At 44.1% G+C, this 12,794-nt stretch overlaps 1 protein-coding gene across 1 annotated transcript in view; it reads left to right on the forward strand.

Moving 5' to 3' along the window:
- Positions 1-274: 274 nt before the first annotated feature.
- Positions 275-12,794, forward strand: part of FAM184B (family with sequence similarity 184, member B) — a 165,869-nt gene continuing 153,349 nt past the window's right edge. Inside the window, exon 1 of the mRNA XM_011948811.1 lies at positions 275-629. Within this exon, the coding sequence (XP_011804201.1) occupies positions 483-629 (147 nt within the window). The 5' untranslated portion in view covers positions 275-482. The remainder of the gene's footprint in view (positions 630-12,794) is intronic.

Consider the following 12,794-nt stretch of genomic DNA (forward strand, 5'->3'; position numbering starts at 1 on the left):
GCTCCGGAGGCTCTTCTTCCTCCTTGGCCCGGGATGACCACCTCTGGCAGGGTCCGTCGCCACCGAGTCCAGGGCCGCGCTCCACCCACGTGTCCAAGAGCGCCGTGCCCGCCCAGCGCAAACCCCCCAAGGCCGGCGGCTCCTAGCCGCGGAAGCTCTCCTCTTGCACATGAAACCTGCACTGGCTGGGGAGCGGCAGACGGATCGCCAACGACACGTGCACACGGGCGCCGGAGCCTTGCCGCAGGGTGCGGGTGCCCGCGGAGCCAACCAGCCAGAGGAGAAAGGGTGGGCGCGCGGGTGGGCCCGGGAGGCGGAGACCTTCGGGAAGCTGGGGCCACGCGGCGGTGCAGGCGACGGGACTGCAGTACCACCTCTCCCGAGAAACCCACACGCTCGCACGCCCGCGCGCGCACGCACGTGCACACGGTGGGCAGGGAGAACACGAGCGAGAGTCTTTGAGTGCTGGGCGCGTTTTAGTGATGGCTTCTGCTCTCAAAAGCAAAATTAACCCGCCCGGGACTTGCCCGGGCTCCAAAGACGACGCCCGCGGTGGCGCGGGCTGGAGAATGGACTGTGATCCCGAGATGCACGTGAAAATGTGCAAGAAGATCGCCCAGCTCACCAAGGTAAGGTGGGGCGCAGCGGGCCAGCGAGCTGCACGCCCGGGGCGCTGGAGCCGGGAGGGAGAGAGGATGTCCCTCCCGGGAAGCCTGGGCCGTATCCAGACAGAAACTTTGTCTCGGAGGCCAACGGGGAAGGGAAGCGGTCCTAAATCTGGGTGACTTGACCTTCTAGAGGCACCATCCTGAAGCAGCAGAGAAAGAGGATCCTTGCCAAGGAAACTCGCACAGCCTACTTACTGAGCAGGTGGTCTGTGCTTTTCCAAGGTGGGAATGTAAATCTAGTGTGTGTGTGTGTGTGTGTGTCTCCGCCAGCTTTGCTCAAGTGCCTATAATGTGATTTCATTCAACTGCCATACTTTACAGCTTGGGGAGGTCATGTGGGCTCTATTTAAACACTTGATCCATGTATTCCTTCATTCAACAAATATTTGCGTCATTCGTTGAGTGCCAGCAGCTTGCGTGGCACCGTACTAAACCTGGAATGCAGCCTAGGGGACTTACTATCAAACTGGGTGCAGACGTGTGTAGGAGCATAAATGGAGAAGAGCACGATTCACCAAATAATTATGGGATTAGGAAGGACCTTGGGAGGTCGATCAGCCAACCCACCTCCCTACCTCCTGCAGAGCCCTGATTGAACCTTCCCAGACTATATGTCTTTTTCAAGAAGACCAGCAAAAAGATGCCACCAGTGCTCTTTGTTAACCCTCTGCAGCTCCCCAATTAGGAGTTCCTTGTCACAGACTCCCCTCTGTGCCTTGTCTAGATGGAGAACAACATCCCTCACTGTCTCCCACACAAGGTTTCAAGTGGATGAATTTAGCTGTTTGCTTTGGGGTTTCCTTTTGGTCTCATAATACACTCCTGGTGCCATGCCCACCAGGGAAAGGTCAGGTCCAGCTCTGTCCTGTGGCATCTGGAACATGCTCTCTTTCCTCACCATCTCCCTCTCACTTTCCACACATGTTTTGTGGGATCACAGACATTCCCCTCCCCCTGTCCCGCCAACCTCACTATTTTGCCAGGAGGAACAGAGCACAGAGTCTTGGAATTGAACACTAGCTGCCTTCTCCCACCTGTCTCATTAACTTCACATTCTTCGCACATGAGCCTGTCTCCGAAGAGGGCTCTCTTTGGTCAAGGGATGAAAAAAGAGATTGGAGATAGCCCTTAGAGTCCTTGGCATGTATAGCCGGTACTATTGATCTAACCTACATTCATCTAAATAGTGACACCAACCAAAACATGTATTTATTCAAGTACCTGAAAAGGCACTTGGCACAGTGCAAGGCATCTTCCCTATCTTCAAAGAATCTAAAATAGTTTTGGAGAAACAAGATTTGAAATATTGGGTGAAAGCTAGAAGACTATGTCTTGGGTGCTAAATTGGGTGCTTCCAATTACGAGTTCTATAGAAGTAGAAACAAAGGAAAAATCAGTATGGAAGGAACTGCGAGAGGAGATTTTATAGACAAGATGATCCTTGAATTCAGTGTAGACTTATGGAATTCCTACTATGTGCCAACTGCTATGCTGAATGTTGATGGCATAACAATTAGTAAGATATGGTCTTGCCCTTGTGGTATGACAAACACATAAACAGATCATTTCAATATAAAATAGCAATGATTCCACTCATTAATATTTATGGCACACCTATTATGTGCCAAGCACTGAAAACACAGCAGTGTAGAAGGCATACGTGATTCTTGGCGCACAGTAGGCAGTGTTTCTTAAAGTATATTCTGCATTAGAAATGATGATTGATCCTTATGTAGTACCATTTTTATGCTAATTGCTTAAATTAGAAGTTTTTGTTATTAATAGGCCACCCTTCTTTTGGTTACTATTTGTATGTGAATTATTTTCCATATCTTCATATTTAATCTTTCTCTGAGGTTTATTTTGGTTGTATCTCTGACAGGTGAATTTAATCCACAGGCATTTATTGTGATTACTAATATATTTGGGCTTTTCTTCCATTGGATCTTGCGTTTTTCATTTACCATTATTTCTCCTTGCTTCTTTTGCGTCCATTCTTGCCTTCTATCAGATTAGTAAAGTGATCCATATGCCACTGCTGGTTTGAGAGCTTTGGGTTTTATTTCTATTCTTCTCAGAATCATCTTCTATTTTTCAACATATATACTTAATTCTGATTTTTTTCTAACAAAGTTAGTATGTAATTGTTTCTTCCCATGAAAAAACTTTGTATACTTTACTCATTTAACAGACCCTTCCTTCCCATCTTGTTATTGCTGCCTATAGTTTTACTTTTACTTTTCTGTTTGTTTGTTTGTTTGTTTAAGAGACAGGGTCTTCCTCTGTTACCCAGGCTGGAGTGTAGTGGCACAGTCATGGCTAACTGTAGCCTCAAACTCCTGGCCTCAAGTGATCCTCCCACCTCAGACTCCCCAGTAGCTAGGAACAGGTCCACACCACCACCCCCAGCTAATTTTTTCTTTTTCAAAAATGTTTTGTTGAGATAAAGTGTCACCATGTTGCCCAAGCTGGTCTCGAACTCCTGGCCTCAAGCAATCCTCCCGCCTTGACCTCCCAAAGTTCAGGCATGTGTCACCACATTCTATCTGTTTTTACTTCTTAAATTTAAAAATAGTTTTTATAGTTAAAAGTTAATTAACTTTACTGACATTTTATCAATTTTTCTGCTCACTATTTTTTTTCTTGAATCTACAATGTTCCCTTTGGGTTCAGTTTTCTTCTGGCTGAAATCCATCCTTTAATAGTTCTTTCTGTAGGTGCCTTGGTATGGGAGGGAATTCGTTGTTGGAAATGCCTTAATTTTGCCCTCACTGTTGGATGATCATTTATTTGGATATAAAATTCTAGTGAACAGTTATTTTCCCACATCACATTGATGATAGTACTCCACTGTCTTCTGGTACTAAGTGTTGCTGGTTAAAACTTCTCCTGCCAATCTAATTTTCATTCCCTTGTAAATAAGCTGCGTTTTCTCCTTGATAACATTTCAGATTTGTTTTATTTATGTTTACTGTTCAGCAGGTTTTCTAGAACTGTCTTGGTGTTAGTTTATCTTTATCCTCTGCAAAAGTAGGAGGTAGGTACTATCTTTTGAGGATTATCATGTGCTGCTTTTTTTTTTTTTTGACAGTGTCTCACTATGTCACCCAGGCTGGAGTGCAGTGGTGTGATCAAAACTCACTGCAACCTTGACCTCCCATACTCAAGCTGGACTACAAGCATGAGCCACCATGCCCAGCTAATTAAAAAAAAAAAAAATTTTGTAGAGACAGGGTCTCACTATGTTGCCCAGGCTGATCTCAAACTCCTGAACTCAAGCAATGCTCCCGCCTTGGCTTCCCAAAGTGCTGGGATTACAGGGGTGCATGTGCTTTCTTTAATTCTGGAAAATTATTACTGATTTTCTCTTGCAATATTGCTTCCTAGCCATTACCTCCATTATCTTTTCTGGCACTACCATTAGGAAAGTGAGGAAGCCTCACTATCGATATCCTGAGATGTTACTTTTTTAAAAAAGATTTTGTCTTTGTGTTGCATCCTGGTGAATTCCTTGCCTTCCAATTTGCCAGTCTTCTAAATAATTTGTCCAGTCCAGAGTTTTTCCCATCTATTAAGTTTTTTGAATTTCAATAATTATATTTTTTATTTCTAAGATTGTGCTTCCTATTTTCTTTCTGCCTAATTTTAACAGTTTTTAAAATCTTTACAGCTTTATTGAGGTATAATTTACATACCATAAAATTCACCTGTTTTAAGTGATTCAACATTGTTTTAGTCATTGAGCCATAACCATAATCCAGTTTTAGGGACATTTTCACCCCAAAGAAATCTTCCCTTGTGGATATTTGTAGTCAGTTCCTGTTCCCGCCACCAGCCCCAGGCAACCATTCATCTACTTCCTATCTCTTTAAATTATCTCTAAATGAAACCATATAATATATTATTCTTTCCATCTAATTCTTTTAGGTTCATCCACATTGTAACATGTATCATTAATTCATTCCTTTTTATTACTCACTTATTTATCTTGTTGTATGAATAGGCCATGTTTTATTTATCCATTCATCAGCTGATGGACATTTGAGTTTCTACTTTTTGGCTTTTGTGAATAATGCTGCTATGAACATTCCATTCATGTGCAAGTCTTTATGTGTTCTTGGTTAGATACCTAGGAGCGGAATTGTTAAGTTGTATGATAACTTTTCATTTTTTGAGAAACTGCCAAATTGTTTTACGAAGTGACTGTACCACCATGCATTCTCCAGCCTACTTCTTCAGCACAATCTCCTAGTACTGCACCCAGTTCTCAGGTCAAAGTGAAGTACGATTCTTTCCTTACTCCACTGTGCACTCACCCAGTTTTCCTCTTGAAGTTTCCTCTCCTGAAATGTCTTCAACTCTAAAAGTAAAATCCTGCTTATGTTTTGAGCCCCACCTCCTCTAAGGAAAATCTTTTTAAAACCTTACTTTTGTGATTACGAATGTGTTAATTGGCCAGGCACCGTGGCTCATGCCTGTAATCCCAGTATTTTGGGAGGCTGAGTCAGGTGGATCACCTGAGGTTGGGAGTTTGAGACTAGCCTGACCAACATGGAGAAACCTTGTCTCTACTAAAAATATGAAAAAAATTAGTTGGGCGTGGTGGTGCATGCCTGTAATCCCAGCTACTCAGGAGGCTGAGGCAGGAGAATCGCTTGAACTGGGGAGGTGGAGGTTGTGGTGAGCCAAGATCGCGCCGTTGCTCTCCAGCCTGGGCAACAAGAGCGACACTCTGTCTCAAAAAAAAGAATGTGTACATTAATTTTTAACTGTGTATTAATTGCATTTACGTATCCAACTATTTCTCCAGCAGTTTGTACAATGTCTGACACATAGTAGCTCCTCAGTAAGCTTGTTCAATTTAATTATCATTTCCTCCCATAGGTTTGTTAATATTTCTTTCATGATACTCATCCTTCTGATATTATAGTTGACTTGTGGATAGTATGTCCTTAAAGTAATAAGCTCCTTAATTTTATTCATAACACTTTACACCTAGTAGACACTCAATATGTGGTAGTATAATAAACGAATATTGATTTACACAGTGACCCAAGGTCCAAGGTGCACCTTAAAATCACCCACGGAGCCCTTATTTATTTTTTTACTATACCAATGTATCCAAAATATTCTAAAATATCTATTTATTTATTTTTAATTTGTATAAATTTAGGGGGTACATGTGCTTTTTACATGGATACAATATGTGGTAGTGAAGTCTGGACGTTTAGTGCAACCATCACAGGAACAGGGTACGTTGTACTCAGTGAGCTCTTTATGACTCCTTATCTGCCCTCCAGTCTCCCACCTTTGGAGTCTCCAGTGTCTCCTGTTCCACATTCTGTGTTCCTGCGTACACATTATTCAGTTTCCACCTATAAGTGAGAACATGCGATATTTGACTTTCTGTTCCTGAGTTATTTAACTTAAGATAATAGCCTCCACTCGGACAGCTTTTAAAAACTCACCAGTTAGGCTGGGTGCAGTGGCTCATGCCTGTAATCCCAGCACTTTGGGCGGCCGAGGCAGGCGGATCACGAGGTCAGGAGATTGAGACCATCCTGGCTAACACAGTGAAACCCCGTCTCTATTAAAAATACAAAAAAAAAAATTAGCCGGGCGTGGTGGTGGGCCCCTGTAGTCCCAGCTACTCGGTAGGCTGAGGCAGGAGAATGGTGTGAACCCGGGAGGTGGAGCTTGCAGTGAGCCAAGATCGTGCCACTGCACTCCAGCCTGGGCAACAGAGTGAGACTCTGTCTCAAAAATAAAATAAAACTAAAATTAAAATACAAAAATTAGCTGGGCATGGTGGCGCACACCTGTAGTCCCAGCTACTTGGGAGGCTGAGGCAAGAGAATCGCTTGAACCTGGGAGGCAGAGGTTGCAGTGAGCCGAGATTGTGCCACTGCACTCCAGCCTGGGCAACAGAGTGAGACTCTGTCTCAAAAATAAAATAAAACTAAAATTAAAATACAAAAATTAGCTGGGCATGGTGGCGCACACCTGTAGTCCCAGCTACTTGGGAGGCTGAGGCAAGAGAATCGCTTGAACCTGGGAGGCAGAGGTTGCAGTGAGCCGAGATTGTGCCACTGCACTCCAGCCTGGGCAACAGAGTGAGACTCTGTCTCAAAAATAAAATAAAACTAAAATTAAAATACAAAAATTAGCTGGGCATGGTGGCGCACACCTGTAGTCCCAGCTACTTGGGAGGCTGAGGCAAGAGAATCGCTTGAACCTGGGAGGCAGAGGTTGCAGTGAGCCGAGATTGTGCCACTGCACTCCAGCCTGGGCAACAGAGTGAGACTCTGTCTCAAAAATAAAATAAAACTAAAATTAAAATACAAAAATTAGCTGGGCATGGTGGCGCACACCTGTAGTCCCAGCTACTTGGGAGGCTGAGGCAAGAGAATCGCTTGAACCTGGGAGGCAGAGGTTGCAGTGAGCCGAGATTGTGCCACTGCACTCCAGCCTGGCGACAGAGTGAGACGCCATCTAAACAAAAAAAAAAGCAGCAGCCTTATTCTTAGGAAATGATCTTACGTTTAAGGAAGTATGATGCCTTACTCTCAAAGCATTTCATTTCATAATGTAGAAAACAGATTATGGGAACAGAATAAAGGCCAAATGAGACAAAATGGGGTAAAATGGCGATTCTGAGTTGCAGAGTATGTGGATGTTCTTTGTACTGTTCTTTTTCTGGCGGTTGTTTCCTAAGTTCGAGATTCTTTCTAAGTCAAAGTTTAAAACAGGCAAACCAAACAGCATACAAGGGCCCAGGCCCATCTTACAAGGAGAAGAGGGAATGGTGGCAGGCATTAGTATTTTTTTCAGATCTCTTCAAGAGCATCCAACATGCCAACAGGGTTAAAAACCACTGGTTTGGAGCAGGGGAAGGATGGAACAGTAAAGTGTACTCAGAGGAGGTATTTGGAAGAAGAGGTTCCAGATCCATTCCCCATTAAATAAAGCCTTTGGGAAGCTTTTGTTCTTGAAAGCATCAGGCAAATTTGCCCAGTCCCACCTGCCTCTGGGCCTGTGTCCACCTCTCTCTGGTTTTGTAACCTCCTAGCACTCTCCAGCTGGGTTTCGTATTTTTGTTTGTCTTTGAGACAGGGTCTGGCTCTGTCGCCCAGGATGCAGTGCAGTGGCACGATCTGAGCTCACTGCAACCTCTGCCTCCTGGGCTCAAACCGTCTTCCCACCTCAGCCTCCTGAGTAGTTGGGACTACAGGCATGCACTACCATGTCCAGCTAACATTTTTGGTCGAGACAAGGTCTCACTATGTTGCTCAGGCCGGCCTCAAACCCTTGGGCTCAAGCAATCATCCGACCTTGGCTTCCCAAAGTGCTAGGATTGTAGGCATGAGCCACCACACCTGGCCCCAGTTTTTTCATTTTGCAGCTCTCTCCATGACCTCATCCCCAGAAGAACTGGAATGCCTCCTACCCGGAGATTCCCCAGTTCCCATGTTCAAGGAACAATAGAATGTCTTACCCCAAATACGAGTGTTAACGAAGACTCTTTTATATTAAAGGAGAAAATGAGTGGAATAGCATGTATTCCTCTGCAAGAACTATCTCTCAAACTGAAGGCTGATTCTGGGGAACCCAGACCACGCACAGGAGAAACAGATACCAGGGCACTACCTTTCATCTGGACCAACTAGAGGAAATGTACCCAGGAGGAGATGAGCAGGCGTCTTAGTGCCAGAAGCTGCCAAGCTCAAGTATAAGGAGTCAAACAACCTCATGGGACCCTCTCACTCATTCTTGTTTTGGATCTCTGCCAGTTAGTCAGAAGACCCTGCAAGAGCGAATGCTGAGTCAAGTGGCTGCAATTTCTCCATGTTAGTAATACCTTACGATTCTTTAGTTTTACATACTTTGCAAGCGTTTGACATACTTACTCATCCTTTGTGTGCACAGCAGTTCTGCATGACTGGGAGGGAAGAACCATCTCTAACTGAGAAAGGGAGTGGGGCATCTGAGACCCGGGAAAGGGTCAGTATTCTTGCCCAACATCACATTAATATATATTGACAGAGCAGGACATCCAGAATCCAGCGCTGGATTGTGTGTGTTGAAGAGAGGGAGGTGGGGAAGTTTCTTCCCTGTTCATCCTGATGTTTCCATAGCCCCTCTTAATTACTTTTACTACTTTTTCCACCACAAGGGGGAATATATAATTAGTGAGGTTTGGAGCAGGGACTGGGCCTACAGAACTCTTGCTTCTTCCACCCTGCTTGTTCCTGGAGTGATCTGACTGTACAAGCACACATTGTCTTCTACACATCAATTATACAGGGGTAGGTGCACCCAGCAGGCAGAGCTGCCCTGGCCTAGCATTGTGACCAGATGGATAAGCATCAGGAATTCAGCTTGCCAGTGGATATACACCACAATCTCCAGTATTAACTTTAGTTGATAAAACGGTGATAATCTCAAAGCAGCCTCACACCTTGGTCTTGCATTTCAATTAGATCAGTGGGGAAGAGAAATGTTATTTACTGGGCCATCCTGAAGATCCAACGGACAGATCTTAGGATGAGTCTAGCTTCGAGGAATTTGGTACGGAGTTATAGTGAAAAGTAATTCCTTTATTTGAAAGCATATTAACGTGAGAGTGGGAAACTTTTCAGTGGCAGTGTGGTAGTTATCTGTAGATACATCTTCAATGGGAGGTTCAGGAGGTCAAAGTCACCGCTTCCTGCACAGTAGCACAGCCAGACCATGAGGACTATGTCTCCCCATGTCCCAGAACCTTACCCGTCTATTAAGACACATTAATAGAGACAAGAATACTGTCTCTGTCATGGGGGTGGGGGGTGGAAGGTGATGGGTATAGGATTGGGAGATGTAGTGGAGAATAGTCCCTGAGTTTAAAACCAGAAATAGTAAGGAAAAACAATTATAATTTCTATTCAAAGTTATATGTTAAATGAATTTAAATTCGATTTGTTTCTAGAGGGCAACTTTTCACCCTTATTTATACTAATGAATATAAATTAGAATTAAATAAGAATAAAAATGAAGACATCTAGAGGGCAAATGAATAATTTGGGGGTTAAACTTGGAACGTTCTTCTTCTGGATCCCTGTGGAGCTGGTATCAGCTAAATTATCATCTCTCCAAAGTGGCCTTTTCTGACCTCCGCATGCAAAGGGGCCAACTGTCCTCATCTTTAATTGCGGGAAAATTTTCCATCCTGGTGATACGTTGTGAGGCTTCACCAACGTAAGGGATGTAAGTGAAAAGTCATTTATAACCCAGCGTGGGGCACATCTGAAGCTTGACAGATGTTCATTTCCCATCCCTTTCTGAACTGGAGGAACTTCAGAGAGTCAAGGACTGCTGCCCAGTTGTCAAACTTGGAAACAAGCCAGCTCTCCTCCGGGCTGAGAGGCCAGGGCAGCGCTGTAGGGCAGGAGGAGTGATGCCTGTTGCCATGAGAGTCCTCAGCAACAGGCTGTCACTTGAGCCCTGTGTTTTCATGCCTTCAAGGTGTGGAAATCTTATTGCACCCACTGGCTCCTCTTGCTTTTCTGAAAATATCCTCCTGCTTGCAGGAGCTTGTTTGGGGACAGATGTTTAACCAGTTCCATACCACTTTGCTTTAGGACTCTAGACTTGAAAACGGCAGATCTGTTTTAACAAGCCCTCTTTGTTGGAATCTTTTAATTTAACGATGTGATTCATTGTGTAAAGAGCTCTCACGAATCTTTGCACCATACCATAAACAGTACGAAGTGCACCTTAAGTTGAATGTCCTTGAACCCTGCTCAGATCCCTGAACTTCTGCATAACCATTCTGGTCTCTCCACTTTCCACAGTGCCCCCAATACTCCCCTGCTTCGCCCCAGCCTTCCTCCTATCCTTTCTCCACGCAGCAGCCAGAGTGATCTTAAAACCGAATCAGCATCCTCATACACTGCGGGTGGGAATATAAAATGATGCAGCTGCTGTGGAAAATGGTCTGGCAGTTCCTCGAATGCTTGGACATGCTTATCGTTCCACTCCTAGGTATATACCCAAGAGAAATGATGCAAGAATGTTCATAGAAACATTATTCATAATAGCCAACAGGCGGAAACCAACTAAATGTCCATCAACTGAGGAATAGATAAATACAAAAAGAAATCTTTCATCCCTTAGACAAAGAGGAGTGTGACTCACAGATGCAAGGTTTCTTTATGGGGTAATGAGAATGTTCTAAAGTTGGTTGTGGTGATGGTTCCGCAACTCTGAAGATACTGAAAGCCATTGAATTGCATACTTTTTGGGTGAATTTCCTGGTATAAGAATTATATCTCAATAAAGCTGCTAAAATGAAAACAAACAAAACTCGAATCAGGTCTGTCTCCTGTTTAAATCTAGTTCTGGCCAGGCGCGGTGGCTCATGCCTATAATCCCAGCAGTTTAGGAGGCTAAGGCGGGCAGATCACCTGAGGTCAGGAGTTCAAGACCAGCCTGGCCAACATGGTGAAACCCCATCTCTAGTAAAAGTACAAAAAAATTAGCCGGGCATGGTGGTCTGCACCTGTAATCTCAGCTACTCGGGAGACTGAGGCAGGAGAATCGCTTGAACCTGGGAGGCGGAGGTTGCAGTGAGCCAAGATTGCGCCACTGCACTCCAGCCTGGGTGGCAGAACAGGACTCCGTCTCAGAAAAACAAACAAACAAACAAACAACAACAAAAACCCACCACCACCACTACCAACAACAAAAAACTAGTTCTGAGTCAAGTCCTGGTGACTTTACCTCATAAACAAAATGAGTAAGTCCACCTCCGTTCTCCATTTCCACCTCCACCATAGTTGAGGCCACCTTCTCCTCTGGCCGCCAACCCCTGCTATGACGCCCGCACTGGCCTCGTGGTCCAGTCTCGCCCACTCACACAGCGGCAAGAATTATCTTTTAAATATAAACCAGAACATGCCATTCGTCGGTTTAAAACCTACCACTGGCTTCCCTTGGGATGAAATTTCAATTCCGATTTCACTTAGAAGAAAATGTGTTTTCACTTAGAAGAAAATGTATTTAAAAAAAAATAAATTTTTTTTCGTGGTCACTTGAGGTAGCTCCTGTCTGCCTCTCAGTCTCATTTCCTCTGCCACACCACCGTTCTCTCAGGCCTTCTCCTGTGCCAAGCTTGTGCCACTGTGGCCCCTTGTCCTCTTGGTTTCCTCTGCCTGATCCGGACTCAGCCGACTTGGCTCATATGCCTCTTCAGACTAATGCGGCTGCACTGCCCCCCTCTGAGACTATCTCAGCTCCATCTGCCTTTTTTCCTTTATTGGTTTATTGCCTGAGGGTAGGGATTTCTGTCTATTCTGTCCTCTCCTATATCCCTAGTGCCTAGAACAGTGCCTGGCAAGTGGTGGGCACCCAGCAAGTATTGGTTTATAGACTAAATGAACAAAATTCTTCTTAGACCTCCCACTGCTCTTAGAATAATATATCAAATTTCACCAGGGACTACGGTCATCTTATAGGGGAGTGGGGAGGCCTCATTCAAGGTTCTGGCCTTGAACTCAAGAGGTCTAGCATCTCATTTCAAGTTTTTTAAGTGCACTAGGAAACTGACCAGCTCTGACAAGTAGTCTCTACCCACTCCCTCCCAAGCTTATATCTAACTTAGTCACTCCCAGCCCCTGACCACAATGACAGGATCTATTCAGACATGGTGCCTCCATTTGATCAGATCCAAATTCCTTCAGGGAACCAGAGTTATAAGGTAAAACAAAAACAATAATGGGAAATCAATCACAGACAGAAAACACACCCATTTTTGAAAACTCAGAAATATAGATAAGCAAAAAGAAAAAGTTTTTTAAAGCAACCTAAATCTAAAAGTATAGTGATATAATGATTATTAACATTTATGCATACCCTACTAGATGATTTCCCCTGCAAAGGGAGACACGTATTTTTTTAAATAGAGTTGTATTATATGTAACTATTGTGTAACCTGTTTCGTTTTCCCCCTTCGCAATAAATCTTGAACTCTTAAATATAATTTTTAATGGTTGTGTTAGTACTCCGTTGCATGGAGATTGCATAATTTAACTTCATTCATTTAAGAAACATTTACTGGCCAGGCAAGGTGGCTCAAGCCTGTAATCCCAA

Source organism: Colobus angolensis, unplaced genomic scaffold, assembly GCF_000951035.1.
Source record: "Colobus angolensis palliatus isolate OR3802 unplaced genomic scaffold, Cang.pa_1.0 Scaffold284, whole genome shotgun sequence".
In the NCBI taxonomy this organism is placed as follows: Eukaryota; Metazoa; Chordata; class Mammalia; order Primates; family Cercopithecidae; genus Colobus; species Colobus angolensis.